General features: G+C 35.0%; 1 protein-coding gene across 1 annotated transcript in view; it reads left to right on the top strand.

The window, feature by feature from the left end:
* The window catches only part of LOC105622285 (DNA-binding protein D-ETS-3-like), a 63,438-nt gene that overhangs the window by 1,285 nt on the left and 42,124 nt on the right, over positions 1-20,029 (top strand). Inside the window, exon 2 of the mRNA XM_012203705.1 lies at positions 12,795-13,093. Coding sequence (XP_012059095.1) covers positions 12,795-13,093 — 299 coding nt within the window. The remainder of the gene's footprint in view (positions 1-12,794; positions 13,094-20,029) is intronic.

Below are 20,029 nucleotides of genomic sequence, written 5' to 3'. Positions count from 1 at the left end.
ACGTTAGTACGTACGTACGTACTACGTACGTACGTAGTACGTACGTACGTACGTACGTACGTACGTACGTCGTACGTCGTACGTCGTCGTCGTCGTCTCTCTCTCTCTCTCTCTCTCTCTCTCTCTCTCTCTCTCTCTCTCTCTCTCTCTCTCTCTCTCTCTCTCTCCCTCCCTCCCTCCCTCCTTGTGTTCCGCTCCTCTATTCCGCATCGATGTACGCTCGAGCGACCCTTGGCCCTAATTGCAACAAATTAAATCAGGCGATATATCGGTGAATCCCTCGGATCGAATTTACGTACGTGCGTTACGTACGAAGCGTGCCGCGATTGTGCGTCTTTTGATCGCTGCGGCTCGTGTGCACGTTGCTTGTAATTACACTTCTTTTGTATCAAAAGTACAAGCGGCAACCACTCTGAGTTGAGAACATTTGGAGAATAGCCTTAACAAATGGCCAACTGCTTGTAATTTGCGTGTCCTAAATCTGTCAAAGTTTAAAATTTACTTATACATTTTTCGCCTACAAATTTATAATAGAATTTAGAAGCCATCTATTTTTTACTTAGTAAGAAAAAGAAAACCAAGGAAAATGAATTCAATAATATAAAGACGAAGCATGTATTAAAATTCATAAAAATTATTTAAAGGTATAAAAAGATTAAAAATTTTTATATTTCAATTATTTATTTTATATTACACAGGTTTGGTTGCGCAAAAACTAATAAAAAATATTTAACGAAAGAAATATTTAACGAAAAAATAATTTTATTAAAAATTAAGAAATAGTTCTATTAAAAAATAATATTTATTCATATAATAATTTAATATTTTATTAGCCCTCTTTTAAAGTTTATTTTCTCAAAAAATGCGATAAATTGAAGATGCCTTAATTTGGCCAAAGCAATACATATATTATATATCGCTTGCTGTTTACTCATCAAAGAAGAAGAAAGCGTTTTTAAATAACACTTTTCCATTATTATGTTCCTATAAAATTTTAACAGAAGCTATTAAAATATTTAATCGTACAAAAAGAAATTTATTATATAGACAAGACTCTAAATTCTAAAAGATTATGGCTCTTCATTTGAACAAGTATCATTAAGGGCCTTTCTGAGAATTCTTAATAAACGCCTCCAAGGAAGAAAAGACTAAATTACTCACGTAATGTCAGAAAACCGTTGTAGTAAATCTGTAGCATTTCTAGAGTAATTTATTTTCACGAACACGCGAGAAGAAGATTAACGTGTTACTATTTTATACGCTGGTATCTGGTACTGTTCATCCCGGTGAAATATCGTGACCGAATTCACGAGATACGAAAGAGATTTTTAAGCATGCGAATAAATTCGCGTTCTTTTTAATGTGTTGCTTTAACCTGTTGAATGCGTTGCTGTTCGTGACAAACAGTGATTACATTTACTCTCTTGAGTCAGATTCATTTTTTCTTTTATCATTTTTCGACGATCACATTTTGCGCACGATAAGCGTATTAACCCCGTTGCAACTTTTCCCAGAAGGAATTCGCGATATTAAGATTCATTGTAAAAAAACATCATCATTTTTCATTTTGTTCTCAGCATTTAATATTTTTCTTACAATAGCATATAAATAATTAAAACATATTAATAATTATTGTAAATATATTGTTAAATATTTCTTATACATAGGTAATTATTTAGAGTGTAAAGAATAAACAATATATAATATATTATCGATTAATTCTAAGTTTAAGCAACGTATTCTAAAACACAAATTCCTGTCCTTATTATTATTTAAATCAAATGTAAATTATTTGTAATATCTTTTTTTTCATTTCCACCTTCTCGCTTTCTTTCATCTGTAATTTAGTAATTATTATTTTATAATTGTTTTTGCAAGTTTTATGTAGAAATTATAGATGCAGAAATTCCAGAAAGAGATTATTATAAACCAAAGCTTTATAAATCAAATTGATTTTACCTTACATTTGTGTATGTCAAATATATATTTCATTTTATTTACCATATTGCTTTTAATTTACAAAGATCACATTTCATTTAAATTACACACAAATTTTCCTTCGCTCATCAATCTATTAATTTTCTTTACTTAATTCGCATAAAATATAATGTTATATGATAAAAAGATATCTTTTTGGCCACTATAATAAATATCCATCATATGATTATTGTCTCAGTTTTTCGTTAAAAATTTTTTTGTTTTTAAAATCTTTTCAAAACTACATCTTTTGTTTTTCGAAAGTCGTGTGTAAAGTATTATAAAGGTATCTAACTATATTAAAAAAAGAAGGAGAAAGAATTATAGAGATAAAATAACAGAAAGAAAAAACAGAGAAAGGAGAGAGAAAGAAAGAGAGAAAGAGAAATAAGATAAAAAGAAATGATCGTGGAGACGACTTTTGATATTTCCTGCCCTTACCATTAGCCAAGCAAGACTTGAACGGGATAGGACGGGGTAGAGCGGTGGATGCGAGGAAAGCCTCAGGAAGCTCTAACTCACGGGCAAAGGGGCAACCCACCCCGTTCGACCGAGCCGGCCCCTGCCATTAACATTAACCGAGCACATACAGGGTGTTTGCAATGGCATTATCGATCGGCCTGGGTGAAAAAAGACCAGCGAATCGAGCACTTTGTACGATACGTGCAGGAAACGCCTAGTTTACATTCACGAAAGCCGGCTAAACGCCGATAGACTCGTCCTCGCGGTTATACGCGAACCTCGTGCGTGATAAGCGGTTACCGTTGGTGAAGACATCGCCGAGGACAATATATTTTTCGCGGCATATACCACATCCAAGTTTGGAGATATAAATTTTCACAAATATATATTTTGCAGAAAAATGTTTAATTCTAGAACGATAAAAAATTCCTTTACCGCTTGTTAAATGCTAAAAAATAAAAATATTTTTTAGAAGGTAAAAATATAAAAATATGTTATCTAATCTATTATTTGAAATATCATCATGCTATTAAATATACAAAGGGCTGTTTCAGAAATAATGTTTTTGTCCAAGACGTATAATATTTTTTAACGACAAAACGAAGTTATTGTTGAACATAAACGAATTAAGCAAAATATTTTATAAAATATTTCTCTAGTGTAGTAATGCAATTACAGATAACACAATTATAAATAAAGTCCAGAATTAAAAAAAATCTCAAAGTCAAAGAATATAATTACGACATATAGTCGTAAAAAACTGATTGTATAACAAAAAAAATTTCAGTAAAGTTCTTTTCTATGTATTTGAAAGCGTTTCGCGTTGCGCGGCTCGGACGTGTTGTTGTTTGCAGAAGAATAAAACTATCAGACTTTTACATGACAATGCACTTCGGATCGCGCAGATCACGATCAGTCGTATGTACAATGCATTGATGTTTCTCGCACGATTGACATCGCTTCTCGTCCGACGATCGGAAACTTTACGCATGAACGAAGAAGTACGACATTATTCATGGCGGTCATAGGAAGCGGAACAACGGCGATGACCGTCGTTAAGAGTGTCTGAAGTACATGTAAAAATATCTTGCGATAAAATCGTTTAAACAATCCCGGAATTAAATTTTAATATAAATACAAATCTATTCTAATATTAAAGTAAGGAAGCTTTTTCAATTTTACAATCAACTTTTCAATATTTCATAAAATAGAAGTTTATATTAGAAGTTTAAATAGAGAGAAAAATGGCACAATTGGCTAATGATACAAATAATCAATTACTTAATAATAAATTAAATAGTAAATTTATGTTCATTTCTTTTAATGTAAACTAACTTATTTTTTATCATTTTCTAATATTCTAAAGAATAGAAATAAGCTTTAATAAAAATATATATCATCTAAGTTTATCATCTAATGTAATTTATCATCTAACTTGTGATTCTTATCCTTCATTTTATAAACATTTTTACTATACATATAATATAATTCAATAATTTTCATTAACAATTATCATTTTTTATAACAGACACTATCTTGTAAACATAATTGATTACATATATAAAATTAAATTACTAGAAGTAGGATTCAGAAATTTAGAATAAGATAAGGAGAAATCTTTAAGATATAAACTTTATTTAATTTTATTTAATTTATATTAAATGTAGAAATATCTGAATTTTAATTAAAAAATAAATTACAATATATCTATTTCTTCAAATGATTTACAATTATTAACTCAATCTTATACATACTTTTGTATCGTTAAATTCAAAAAGATAAATTAAGCCTTTTGTTTCCGATGGTTCATATTCTTCTTTTTTTATTCAAAGTCAACAAATTATAAACGTGCATCGTGATAATATTTCATTTTCTTCTTCTTTAGTAAATCTTCATTTAACTTTGTTATTTTTATCATATCAACATAAGCATCGCAGGACACGATGGTTTTTAGCAATATGGAAATTTTTCTCATTCGTACGCGTGTATCCATACAAGTCACGAATTTTATGCAATGTGCGGGATATAACGAAACGGAATTCTATTAAATCAAAGCATTGATTTTGTCGCCACTGCCACTGCCATCGCCGCGCCGCTGCCGATGGCGCGCGAGTTGGTTAACGAAGGCGGCGATAACGATACATTATTATCGCGATACGTATGAATATATGCTACCCCTGCCCGGGCTGCCCTTTGAAAATCGTATACCAGGCACGTGTCCGGCCTGTCGCGCCCCCGTTGTTACTCCACCGCGTGGATCAGATAATTTTCACTACAAGCAGATAGGCTCACTATTCGCACGGCGAACCGATCTCGTACGAAGATCACGCGATATCGCTGATATATTAATCAAACAAATTGGACATTTCAACCGTGTCATCGGCCAACAGCCACGATGATTTTCTAGGCATAGATCCATTTTGTCTTTCTATCCCTTTCTCTTTGAGATTCTTCACTAATTCTAAAGTATACAATAGTCTTCTCTCTAATTTTTCTTTTGTTTATCTTTTTCTTCTCTGTTCTGCATCACTTTTATATGCTGTTCTTACATCGTACAATAAACCACAAAAGATATCGAACACATATATTTGGCCCATGGAAAAAATGATTTTCTAATCGGGCAAAATACGAAATTATATCATTTACACTATACGTTTACTTATATAATTTGTGCTTCAATTGACGAACTTCTATATAATAAAAATTTATTTATCAATCAGTGCATCTCAAAATCATTTTAATTTTCTAAAAGTATTATAACTAAAATATTGTGTATATGTCTCTTCTTTATATTTTATACAAGAAATATTATAATTTTAATAATTATATAAGCCAAAAGTTCAAGAAAGCTATGAAAATAAAATATCTAATAATGCGGTTTGAGGGGAAATGTCTCAAGGAGTTCGAATACATTATATTGAAAGAAAAATAATTTCATACAAAGTTTAATCTCTTTTTTTAGCAACTCTTAATTTACGGCCTAAACTTCGATCGCAAGAGTCAATTTATTTCCATTGCCGTTAATCTCTCTCATTTTCACCCCTTTTTCACAAAATAAACTCGCTGCTGTTACCTCAAAAGCACATCCGTGTCGCTTACGGAAAATCACTGACGGCATCTGATCGCAGTACGTGTAGGAACGTGTACTTTATTATTACCTTTCAGCGCCTTCCGCGCGGAGGAGGCGCTTTTCGCGCGGTTATTCCACAAGCTTGGTGTCGGGCGCGATCAACTCATGACAACGCACCGCGCGATCGGCGTCAATCCATTTCTCGCTCGTCTCTGCGGGTGCTTATCACGCTTACGCCAGTATCCACGGCATCAATAATAATAAAAGCACCGTGGGATATCGCGCGCGTCTCATATGACGCTCCGCGGGAAGCCTTCCGCCACGTTTCCCACCTACGCTCTTCTAACGCACGAAGCGGGGTGAGGCCGAAGGAGACAGTAGCGAAACGAGGGTGGAGAAAGACGGTCAAGAGAGACGGAGGGAGAATGGGTAGCAGAGAGAGAAGGAGAGTGTATGTATGTAAGTGGGAGGGGGGGGGGGGAGGAGAGAGAGAGAGAGAGAGAGAGGAGGAGAGAGAAAGGAGCAGCCTGGTGGATGATCCCGCCTCTAAGGAGCCGCTCCATGTCGGAGAGCTCGTGTCCGGGGGCGAAAGCGAGAATCTACCCCGCGTCCTCTTCTCCCTCTCCGTTCTCCACTCCTCGTCGTTCACCCTCACCTCTCTGTCTCTCCGTCTCCCTCTCGCTCGGCTCGCTTTTTCCCCCCCGCGGAGGACGTACCGGCGCAGGCTCCGATACAGCCAATCGTCGGACCGCGACTGATAACGACGCTGCCAAATGTGCGTCCGTCGTACCGCGGCCGAGTCTGCCACGGTGGTCCACGCGCGCTGACAAACTCTCGGGATATCCCCGCGAGCGAACAAACGAGCGAGTGAACGAGCGATCGAACCGAAGTCAGCGTTCTGGTAATCCCCGCGAAGAGACATCCACGTTCTGGCGAGTACATGTACCTACCCTCCCCCGCATGTTACTCGCTTTTCATCCGTCGCGATTCTCAGTGTCGGTTCCGCAGTCAATGATCTCTCTTGATTTTTTCCGGATGCCACAGTGAACATTTAAAGTGAACGTGAAGATATTGGAACGATCGAGGAAATCTTAAGAGGCCGTTGCCGGTGGAGATAAAACGCGAGAATCGCGATCCATCGAATATATATTGTCGGTGAGATTGAGGGAGATATCTCGGGGAATTGAACTGGATTAGTGACAAGACAGTACTGGACAAGATACCACGTAGGCCCCCGCATTGACGGTAAGTGTCTGATGTTTCATTTTTCCGGTTAGTGCGGCAAAAATCGGAGCGTTTTACGCGCTGGAGAAACATACGGGGAAGAACACTCCGAAAAGAGGAAACCGAAGATTGTCGGCCGCGTACTTCCGTCGCACTGGTGCCTCTCGCCGATGGAACAATATCGATAATACCGAAAGCAACCGCGATCGTTTTGCATTGTTTATACACGGATTTATGGCGATTTTACGAGCGTTTTCTTCGATATTTGATATTTATCTACAAATTTTCATTATCGTTCAACTAATCAATCTATCATAAACATACTAAGCATTTGATGTATCAGTAATAAAAATAGACTTGTATCTTTTTTTTCTTACTGTATCAATATTAATTAATAATCTGTTTCGTGTATTAGTTATTCGATCAATTTATCTCATCCTCTTTTTAAAACAATAATCATAGGAACTGCAGATCTTAAAATATTATACAAGAAGGAAATCGAAAATATTGTTTGCTTAGTTATTTATTAATTATTTGTTCATTTAAACTCTTAAATCATGTTATCGTTTAAATTGAAATAATAAGAATTTAGAAGAGAAATTGTAATGAGATTTGTAATAAATCTTGCAAAATCTTGTAAAATAATAAAGATTTTATTTTTATCATGTTAATTTTCTGATACTTTTAATTAGAAAAAGTTATAAATATAATTTAAATTATTTTAAACACCGTAATTAATCTTCATATTTATAATCTCTTTCTCATGTTGAAATTTCAAGCTTCGTTCAATCGTAACTCTATTGCGGCAAATAATTATACATAAAAGGATGATTGAATTAGGCAATGTGATAAGCAAAGATATCAAAATTTCTAAGAATAATGTATAATAAATTTCATAATTAAACTATTAAACTATTAAAAGTATACTTACACGAACTCAAAATACTTAAATATATATTAATTATAGTAGTATAGATTATAATAGTGTAGATACTAGTAGGTCCGAGGATTCAATTCGCGCGAACGGAAGCACTTCGGCATCGCGGGACGTGGCCTTATAATTCCGTTGACGGAGCCTTACGCATGACGCGTCTCCGCGTCTGTCGCCACGCACGTTTTACGGGCTAAACGGCGAGCGCACGCATTGACCAACGCGAAATTACCGCGCGTGTCCACCGACCGCTACGTCGTCCCCTTGCTTTAGCACGTTACGCACCGCGATCGCCGTTTATATTCTTTTTTTCTTCTTTTAGTAAAATGCGAAATTTTCATACGCATGTGAAGAAAAATTTTGATTTTATATACGCACGTCGTTTATGATTAGAACGTTTTTAATGAGAAAATTACACATTTCGATATAATTCGGATGCTCGCAAAATTTGTATAAATAATTTCATTGTATTATCAAAACAAATATATTCTTCAATAGTTTTATTTTTATTTTATTCGAGTTTATATAGGACTTATTCTTTGTTTATAAAATGAAATAATTCTGCTTCCAGTTTTTGTATAAGTGTAAATGTGCATGATTAAAATTGATTTTGTAGTATAAAATATAAAATTCAGTTTCTCTGTTTAATTCTATTCTATTTTTGCTCTCAGAGATCTACAATGCAGGAAGAAAAATATTAATTACTTTGCATTAATTGACTCAATATAATATAACACATCACCATAATTTTATTGCACATAAATATGATTTCTTTTACGTGTAAAATGTTTTATAGAAATAATTGTTTTTTATTTCTTATGATTTCTCTTGATTTTAAGATTTATTGAATCGCATTTTATTTTGCTTGAAACAGGAATATCTTCGATTGAGGAATTAATTTTTAATTTATCGACAAGAATTTCTTTGATAGGAAATAAAGCGTCGCGACATGATTTTCACACGACATCGGGATGCGTTTTCCCGGTGGTCTCGGACAGCTTTTTCTCCCTCTCGCGTGCAATCGCGCGCCTGTGTCGCGTCCGCGACGATGCGTTTAAATGATATGTGTGTGTAGATATATATATACATATATATGCGAGACGAGAGTTTAGACGAGGTAGGCAGAGGGGTTTCCGGCGAGCGTTAACAGAGTAACAGAGTGATGTAATGAGGCCCGGAAGCAGGCAATTTGCTGCCCGCGGCGGCCACAGTTGCGCGAGACAACCTGCCCGGAGTACCTTCTTCTTGATATCGCGGTTCAGCCTTCTCCGGATCGGACACCTGACCGAAAAACCCGCGGAAAGTGATGTCGTGAAAAAACGCGAATAGGGAAAACAATACTACGCGGCCATCGCGTGCGAGTGCGTGCGAAGGGAAATCGTCAACGCGCGTTGAAGAGAGTAATTATCTCATATGATGAACGCGCGGCCCGCTGGCATAACGTTGTTTTGTTCGATATAATGAGTGTGAACTATATGTGACAATGAACGTCGTATAATTAGCATGAGATACAGGTTTCTGAATCTACGATATTGGAGATTAAGTTCATCGATATATTACGCTGGTTTTAACTTTTGGTAAAATATTAAATATAAAATATTAAGAATCATCGAGAAGAGAGATACGAAATGATGTAGCAAAATACTTTTTTAATTTGCATGTCATCATCACTTTTTCATTTTAAAAAGAAATTATCTTGAATTAGATATCTTACAATTAAAATAAATTTTAAAGCTCGCACTTATATTATTTTGCGTTGTTAAAATATTTGCAGAAATTTTATTAACTTTATCAGTATCTACACTGAAAAAAAATTCTAGTTGAAAATGGAATCACGAATCAAAATTTTCTGGTTAAATTTATTAAAATTCTAGTTGAGAATTTTGGTTGATACAATATTTCTGATAAAATCTACTAGAATTTTTATTTTTATCAGAATAATTATATCGATCAGAATTCTAGCAGATTTAACCAGACAATGCTGATTTCCATTTTCCTTCAGAATTACTATTTAATCCAATCAGTTTTTCTCTCCAATCTATTTTTCTCAGTGTATAAAAATTTAATAGTAAAAAGATTAGAACCGATTGATTGAGAACGGCACTGTAATACACTATAGTAAATAAATTCTCAGTAGCGTAAAAATGGCGACCGCCCAAGCAGTCCGCAGACTACAATATCTCCGACGATCGATCGCTCGATTCGGCTTTTAAACTGTCAAACAGAACCGTAAAGACAATCCGGCTGCGCGCTTATCATGCCGCGGAACAGCGTGACTATGTGACAGTTTTGTGATTAGATTGACCTCAATACACGTTGGACATCCGGACATATCCACAAGAGTGCTTTTATCCTTAACCATCCCGATCGAATGTCAGCGAATGCTTCGCGATAACAAGTGATTCGAGATAACCGGAAAAAGTTGCATCTTGTCTGTTGGATTATTCTGGTGGATGATTCACAGAAAAATGATGTTTGAACGATCAGCGCAGCAACAGTGAAACGTGTACAGGTCCATCGCGAAAATTGTCACGGTGATCGAAGGTAAACAAATGACAATCGAAATAAATAGAGAAAAAGTCACTTTTTATGATTATTAAGATAACATTATCGAAAGGATTTCAGGAACCTATCATGGAACATGTCGGAATGGATTCTGATCGGAATTATTTCGTTTTCCTTAGAAAACACAATGGAAGTTTAGGAAATAATTGAATAATTCCGATCGGAATCCATTTCTATAATTATATATAATTCTATAATATTTCTATTAGAAATTGAACTGTCTTTAAGTTATTTTATGTATACATTGAAGAAAAAATTGGCTGAATATAGCATAACATTTTTAATTGATATTCTATAGGTACTGACATTGCAGATAGGCTAAAGCAACCAAAAATTGGCTACTGTAGCCAATTAAAAATGTTATGTCATATTTTATCATCTAATTTACTGCAACAGTCAGTCTTTTCTTTCAGTTCTAGAAAAATATAAATATACAAAATCAACTACTTAGTGTAAAATTTTTTAAGTAAAGTTTTACAACATGTACCTAGATCATTTAAATCACAAGTACGAAAGAGCGGAAATAAGTTTGAATATAGATTGATTTAAGTATTTTTTTATGCAATATAAATCAATATAAATCAATTTTAATGAGAAAATGATAACCTTAGAAATAAATGTAGCTATTTAACTTTCTATTAATAACTAAGGTCAAATAGAAAGCAAGTCGATAGTTTGTGTTTAAACACATATGAAAAGTTGAAAATATCTAGATACGTAATATATTTTAAATATTCATATCATCTGGTATGATAATTTTTATTATCTACACATTTTATCTGATTAATTATTTAAAAATAGTACGATAAAAGTTTCACGTGTTTGAACGAATCACACGTGGATTGGTAACATCGTGCGGCATCATTTCGTTTGAATAATGATTTATATAATACGGGAAGGGATAGCGGAAGTGGCAGATTTTCAAGATTAGACGGAAGCGAACTCGCGATAAACGACAAGCTTCAATATTATATGTAGGTAGTCTCTTATCTCCGCGCTCTTGGCGTTGCGGAATTGCGGGCAGATACGATCGTAACGGATCTCATGCAAATTCGATTGTAAATCGCTTTCGCAATTTTGACGACCATAAGTTCGAGGCCGCGCCGTCGATGAAATGTAGATGATAGGCGTCCCAGCATGTTTTCTAGATTACGCGACTTCGATTAGAAGCGCTCCGTTGTTACATGTTGCATGATATCTCTCAAATGTATGTTTCTAGTATTTGCAGTGCCTCGAAGCGTTATAAAGAAAATGATAACGAAATGCAAAGTATCATTCGCGCATATAATTCGCGATGCACATATATATACAAAGATTTAATAAATTTTTCATTGTATCAAGACGAATTAAAATAATTCTTGTGGATTAATAGCGTATTCGACATGATCTTTTGTTCTCCACTAACAGATATCGCACCCAAAATGATGAATAAGAATGCTAATGTAATAAACGTTTTCCTGATGATGTACAGCTTTGGTTGATTCATGACCAGCTGCAACCAAAGGTAGACGTATATATATATCTATTAAGTGTTATTTTGACCGGTTAACCCGGGAACACATACATAGGTACACATCATAAATGATCCAACGATAAAAGCTTAAAAAAAATGATTGCATGATAGAATCTTTATCTTATCTCTTACAAAATAAGATTCCAAAATGTATTACGTTTAAGTAATTTTAATGATAAAAAGATATCAGTGATTAGGAGAGACAACGATTTTAGTTGACTAATATTAAAGAATATTTAAGTTGAAAATTCTTCAATATAAAGTCAAATATAATAAAAGTTAAAAATTTGAAGAAAAATTAAGAGATACAGTTTGAATATAATAACTGAAAGACATTCATCTTTCAGTGGGATTGTAAAATGAGAAATATTCGCACATACATATAATATGCTCATCTATTTTAATTCGATCATGCCTTTACCGGATGTTTCAAGGGTCCTTTAATGATCCCAACTGTGGTATCTGCATGAGTATAAGTGCTGTCAACCTAAAGTAACGTAGGCTTGCTTCACTCGACCATGCATTACATTTTAGCCATGTCCATTTTAATCAAAAGAATTTAATATAACGTGAAACAAAACTTTTATTTATTACGATTTATAATATTATAATAGAATTCATTTTTCTCTAGTTTCAAATTTATATCAATAAAAATGCCAACTTATTATAGTGATAGATACAGTTGATTCATACAACGACGTGAACTTCATTTCTGAGAGTTGCAATGTTAATATTCAGCAGGAAGTACTCAATTGAACGAAACGGAGTCAACGTCGACATACAGATGTTTCTCATTGAGACTTCTTCCTAATATGTAACTGAATGAAAGAATGAAGAATTTTCAAATTTTTTTACATCCTGTGGTTGTAATTACGTCCTGTTCCTGAAAAATGTCAAAATAAAAGAAACTGCACTCGCGTACTGTTTAAAGACTTATTATCGAGTTGAAGATGGATTATACTAATCGATTATAGAGTATTCTTCAACATGACAAGTTGGTCTCAATAATTATGGCTCTTTCTAGCGTTCAAGAAGACAATCTTAAATTGCAGGGGCTCTTTGGTGATGTACGACAGCGCTAGCTGTTCGTACGCAGGTGCGCTCGAATTAAAGGGAGCCTCCGGGGCCGGAGCCGCGGCCGCGGCCGCCGCTGGTGTAACCGCGGCCGGCGTTAAACAGGAGAACTGGCCGTACCGCGGTCTCACCTGCGGCAGCACCTTTCAACGACTCAAAGAAAGCGTCGACAAGGCGAAGCAGGCTCTTGCCGATCGCAGTGGTTACCTGGCGGGTGCGTTTTCGCCGCCTCCACGCGCCAACCCATCCGCCATTTCGCCCACCGCCTCCATCACCGGTAAGCGAAGCTCTTCTCTTAATTCTTTATAATCTCTCTCCCTTACATTAACAGAAAACACACTCAAACTGACTTTTTTTGTAAAAGGAATTGAGATTTTCAGCATTGGTCTGAGTTTGACATTTTCATGCTCTTTGGAAAGACGAATTAAGATCGATATTTAAAGTCCATTCTTGTTTTAACATCTTAAATAATGTTTTATGCTATAATGTAATATGGCTCTGTAATTTGTTTATATGTTAAGACTGTGCTTAAGATAGTCTTAAATATAAAAATCGATTATGCCAGCCTAAATAACACATTTTTATAGCGGGTAAATGTAATTTAAAAAAGTAAAGTATAATTTAATTTTTTCTATGACAATATTGTTCAAAATGATATAGAACATTTTTTTAACATTTTTTCATTCGATGGTCTATTTTTGAGTCCTTTTCGTACATCTCAATTAACACGCATCCGTTTATTACTCATATTTCCGTTACGTTAAACTATGATTGCGACATTAGTATCATTATTTTCTCTATCACTCTGTTAATATTTATGATGAAAATCAAAAGTTTTATATTCCGAGCTATGTAAAAAAAAAAAGGGAATGCTCGGTTCCTTTTATATAAAAATTTTTCAACTACTAAAAATATTAATGCAGAAATGAGATTATTTTCTTCGCCAAACGAAAAGTAGGCAGGTGCGAGCTATGCACGAAAGTGCAACTTATTGCGTGGCGATGCGAAATAGTTGCCGTAACACCGAGCGTAAAGTCACGCACGTACGTGCGGAAAGACACGCAACCTGATTACGCGCAAGTTTATCCCGGCATGCATAAATGCGGAGATACCATCGATCAATTCTAATATAGCGTCGTGATGACGTAATGCGGTTAATGAGAGTAAAAGCCCTTGCTATGTTCCCACATTGATAAGCAATACACGACGCTAAGACTTCGTTAAATCACGAACACGAGAATCAACCGCGTATTCATGTTTTGCCGATAAATGTCTGTATATCTAATTTTCATATGTAATTATTTTTGAGCATAATTTTTAGCTCTTTTTTTGTGAAAAAAAGAAACTATAGAAAAGAAATTATAGAAAAGATTATTGACAAAATAACGATAACTATTTATATTAAATATTTTTACAAACTTTTCTGTTGCTTCTCGATAAGAAAAAAAATATTATTATTCGCTTATCATAAAACTACACAAAAAGAACACTTTTACTGAGTTACGTAAAAATTTAGCTAGATAGATCTAAAGATATCAAAATAATCATCAAAATAATTATGTACGATGCTTATAAATGTTGGCGACAATACTAAAAAGTAAAAGTTTTAAAAAGTTTTAACATTCTAACAACAGCGGTCTACGTAATTATTTTGAAGGTTATTTTGCATCTAGTTAAATTTTTAAATATTTCGGCAAAGTTTCCATGTGTAATGTCTGCTATGTATTTATTATATATCGAAAAATTGCTGCGGTAATTTTTGCTTGTGTTATAACAATAAAGGCCATTGTTTTATCGATTGAGTCTTTGCACAAATAGCAAAATCTAATTTGTAATATAAAGTCACCGAGTTAATTGATTCGTCACTATTTTCTCAAACAATATCGAATTTATATTGAAAACGTAGTGAAACGCAACGTAGCGTCTCGCTTTTGATAACGGTACGGTATCTCTTTCCGAAATCATTAAGAACCGGTAAAGACGAGCGTTACAGTGCGATACCCTCTCGTGCCAAGAGAAACGCGAAAAAAAAAATCGGGGTAACGGTCTCGCGCGCGATAATTTGTCATCCGGCAGTAGTAGCAGCCGGCAGGCGGCGGGCTGACTGTTGCTCTTCGTTGTCGCCGATTTCCGATTGCTTTTTTAAAGCGCCGGTCGCCGAGGACATTAATTACCCGGCCAGTGTAAATCACGTTATCTACCGCCCACGCCCGCGAGAGCCGTGAGGAGACGGCGAAACGGAAGGGGAGAACGGAGGAGAAAGAGGAGGAGAAGGCGGAGGAGGAGGAGGAGGAGAAGGAGGAGGAGGTGGAGGAGGAGGAGGAGGAGGAGATGGAGGAGAATGAGGTGGATGAGGAAACGGAGGAGAGGATCGGGGAGGTGATGTTCGAATGCGGCGGGGGTCGTGTGTTGCACGATGCGATTGTGTTGCATCGCTGCCAGCCGAGCAAAGCGCACGTCGACGACTGCTTTCCACGGCCGCAACAATATCCTGCTCGCCATTCCCGAAATTTATCGGCGACTCGCCCGAAACTTTCGTCTCGTCCGGTGGCTGCGTTTAACGGTGCGACGTGGTCGCCCGCATTTACCTATGGCGATCGATCGATCTCCCGCCTCCTGGATCGCGAATCCCGATCGGGAATGCTGACCGCGCACGGTTTTTCGCTCGCGTTTCGTAACACGTTTTTCGTCGCCGCTGGTTAATTCATCTCACGCCGCGACAGCAAGGTCACTGAAATAACCGGCTGAGATAACGTTATATTATTCAATAACGTCACACACAATACGTGGTCCACATAGTTATGAAGCGAAGTCCATTAATTTGCAAAATAATACTCATGATATTCTTTCAGTCGATAATTTGGTCGTAATCATAATAGTTGTGATATTCACATATAATATTAGACCACAATTGATGAGACTGTTGTATGTCAGTTTTACTAATATTAAGAATGCATTTCATTTAGCGCTTACAATGCTTATGAGTATTTGTCTTTGTTTAAATATTTGACAACAAGGATGAAATAATTCTAAAAGCGCTGTGAACAACAACAAATGCAACTTAATTAATTTATTAACTTATGTTATCTTTTCTTTAAATCACATTTCAAAATAGAAAAGTAAAATTGATCTTGTCTCATCGTTATTTTTTAAATTAATCCTGAATAAGATTTTTGTTATATAGCTTTTTAACATTTTTTTTAAATGCAATTACACTAACTGCTCTTATTATTATATACTTATTATTATATAACAATAAAAAAGTACAATTTTTAAAAATTTTAAATTTAAGATTAAAGATAAAATTAAGATAAATGTATTGCATATTATATTTATAATATCTTACAAATATTTCAAAGCAAGTAATTCTATGCAATTCAACATTGGATTTTATTCTTTACACTTTTCGAATTTTTTACAACTCTTCATTTTCGCTATATCGCGACAATCCTCCTGGGATTCAATTCAATCGTACATTAACCTGTTATTTTAGCACGGTCATTCAGTTTAAGGGAAATCTTTAGTCACGTCTGTGTCTCGAAAGATCGTCTCAAAATTTTGACGGGACTCGTAGGGTTCGAGACAAGATGGTGGATCGATGATGGCGGCGGGTAGTTGCGAAAATGTAGAATGACGAGGGAGGAGCGGTTACAGGGTTAGCCGGGAGCGTATCCATGACGACCGACCGCCCCACGTACCCTCCGAGATCCCGGATGCTCCCCTCGGCATCCCAGCATCCCTCCCTTTCCTCCCCCTCTTCTCCCCTACGCTCTTCTCGCATGTTCCCTTCTCTCTCACCCACTGCTACCCCGCGGTTCACTCCCTGCGTTTCGCCATCCCGGGCAACCCTCTACGTCCACTGGGTTTGCTCTATCTTCCCCTATCTGCGGCCCGCACCGGGGGATGCACGGCTACTTAGATTTTAAGTCGAGCCATTTCGTGCCACGTACCTACCTATACCTCGGCTATAATTCTCGCTAGATACAGACGTGCCGACAAAGGAGTTGGATTCTCCGCGAAATTTCAATCCTCACTCTCGCGCGCGACGGAATTTCGATGCGAGCGCGAAGCACGAATTTCGCGCAGCACAAAAGCCTCGCTAGAATTAAAACTGTCGACTTCGTTGAACTTACAGTACTCCGACGTCGTATTTTAGCTATACGGTAATTCTCCAGTAATGGAACGTCGAGTTGGAATTGTTGGAAATGGACGAAACTTGGTTATTGAAATTTATTATAATTATAAATGGTAATTATAAATTTAGCTAGCAACAATTCTTGAGAAATGAAATGTTGAAATGAACAGAAGGAAAGTAATTGGTTATCAACATTATTGTATAGAATAATTTTTTAAATAATTACTGGATAAACGAGTAGGTTTGGAAAAGTATTGGCGAATGTTGATTGTTGGTCGTGAACACTTTTCCAAATTCATCTGTCTGTATTAATTATCTCAATAGAAGAAACAAAGAGAAAGATATAATTGTTAACGTTAACACTTGGCCATTTATGTGATTTATGATATATAAAAATTATTACATTTTATATTGATAAAAAAATTATTTTAATTAGAGTTTAATTTTATTTTCATATAGTGTAAAAAATCAGAACAATTAGCCGAAAATTAATTTCCGCGCATTATTTCAGAAAATATCTGCATTGAGATTCAATGAGATCTCATAGTAATAATTGAATGTTAAATACAAATATTTTGCGTTTATTTCCTTTAACTTGTCACCTAATCTGCACTAGCACCAACAGAGTTGAGGGGCAGAGGAAGTGCCGGTCATTGTGTCAGCATGTCTCAGGGTAATGCATGTATTTAATGTTTACCGGTCGAGCACCATCCCTCGGATAGCTTGTTTGCACACGTAATTGATGTTTGACAAGACGAGGTGACACGCGTGCCGACGTCGTGTTTGTCAGTGTACACGCGTTAACCTTTTTAACATGAGTAACAAACGACGCACTTAGGTGCACATCTATTTCATTAAATCGAGTACATAAGGAATTTAACTCTTGTGGTCGTAATTTTATCGGTTCGAGTGCGGTAGAATTTAATTTCTGTGACTTTATTTTACTCGAAGTGTACATTCAATCAAATATTTCAAGTTAAACTCACATTAAACTCAAACATAAAATAGAGAAGTTATACAATAATGTAAAGTTGTTTAGATGCTTAATAAGTCGCAATTTTATATATGCATATTAAATGTACTATATAAAGTATATATAATACCATAAAAATAAAGAATAAATTATGTTATTGGTTTTATAATATTTCAAAGAAAATAAAAAATTCATTTTATTTATCGGCTGATTCTATATCTGATAATTACATTTAAAGTATTCAACTATTCTATGATACCGTTAAAAGTCAAACAACGATCTCAACCCTGACACTTCAGCAGCCTTTAATGGAGGAGTTTCTAAACGGTGATATTTTGTATCGTATGGGTGTAATGTTGCCTCTCATCTATCTAATTGCATGGAATATATTGAGAGAGAATGTTCTAAACGGTGCTACATGAAAGAGAGCTCCACCTATCTACCCCTTGCTATAGAAATTTACTCGTCTATAGACGATAAAATTGATTCTCATTGTTCTCACTTATATTAAGCAATGGCATTTAAATGTTAAACGTGAAATGTATAAAGACTAAAATTTTAGTTTTTTTATAGAAATTGCATTTTTATAAAATAAAAAAATGAAAAATATTTATTAGATATAATAATATACATAATAACAAATATTTATTATTTAATAATCTCGCACTATCAAAAATTTTCTGTCAGGAAATACTATGGAAATTAAGTCATTTGTGAACTTCTTTTATTTTATATATATTCTAATCTAAAACTTTATATTTTATTATAATTTAAATTTTCTAATTAATCTTTTAGCAGTAAATGTTTCTTACTTATATTGTATAAAAAGTATAAATCTATGTAAAATAAGTACATATGTTACGAGAGAAAGTGTTATAGGAATATTATAGGAAAATCTCCTAATTTTTTAAATATTTTTTAATTCTGTTTTTAATATTTCCGTTGTTAAATATATTTATATAATATTTATATAATATTTATATAATAGATATATTAATCTGGACGTTTTTATCACAAAAAGATTGATTCCAAATTTATTAAACAATATAAAAATATAAGAATATAAAAAATTTAAATTTTGTGAGACTAATTTAGGAACATTTTATCTAATTGTGTCTTAGCGTCAAAGAAGGGAAGACCGTAGGATCATAGTGTCCGAGACGCGTTGATAATTGCCGGTATCGGTTAACCCAGGGGGTGGTTATGGGTCTCGAACATCCCATACTACAATCCGACGATCCCTTCGGGTTCTTTCTGAGCGTGATCCCTTTTGCCCTTTATCCATGAACCTCTGCGAGCCCCTTCGCTTCCGCTACCAGTGGCACCGGTAACTGCGACTAGTTCACCCTCTTTCCCAGCGTTCGGGGGTGACTAAGGGTCACAGAATCGTAACTGTCTCTCTTTTAAAAAATGGAAGGAATACATTAAGAACTCTCAGACGCGAGACGAGACTCGACTTCCGCTCTTGTACAGGATTTTTCCTTGGATCAGGCGCAAATTCTACCCTCGAGAGTAATTGGGCATACTAATGTGCGGAATTTTACATATTATAAGACAGTTTAATTTACACGTGCGAATAATGGTTCAGGAATATTAATAACTAATTAATTAATTAATTAAATTTTCTCAAATGTTCGACCTAACATACTTAAACATTAAGCAATATATAAAAATTAAATTTCTTGTTCTCTTTAATTAATCTAATTTTAACGATACATGAAATTGTAATTATGTTTCTATTTATATACATATATTATATAGTACACATATATAATTTTTATAAATATGTTTGATTAGTTGCTCGTCAATAGAAAATTATCTCATTTAAGAAAAACTACATGTTTAATTAATTTATTAATTTTTAAGTACACAATCGATATAACGATTATTTAGATAAATAATGTATTTTTACTATAAATGATAGTTTATCACCCTTGTTTTCCTCTTCTTCTCTCTCTCTGTCTCTCTCTCTCTCTCTCTCTCTCTCTCTCTCTCTCTCTCTCTCTCTCTCTCTCTCTCTCTTCTCTTCTTCTTCTTCTTCTTCGTTCGTTCGTTCGTCGTCGTCGTCGTCGTCGTCGTCGTCGTCGTCGTCGTCGTCGTCGTCG

The sequence above is a fragment of the Atta cephalotes genome, assembly GCF_000143395.1.
Source record: "Atta cephalotes unplaced genomic scaffold scaffold00043, whole genome shotgun sequence".
NCBI classification, from domain to species: Eukaryota; Metazoa; Arthropoda; class Insecta; order Hymenoptera; family Formicidae; genus Atta; species Atta cephalotes.
This window is presented reverse-complemented; position numbering and strand designations above follow the sequence as displayed.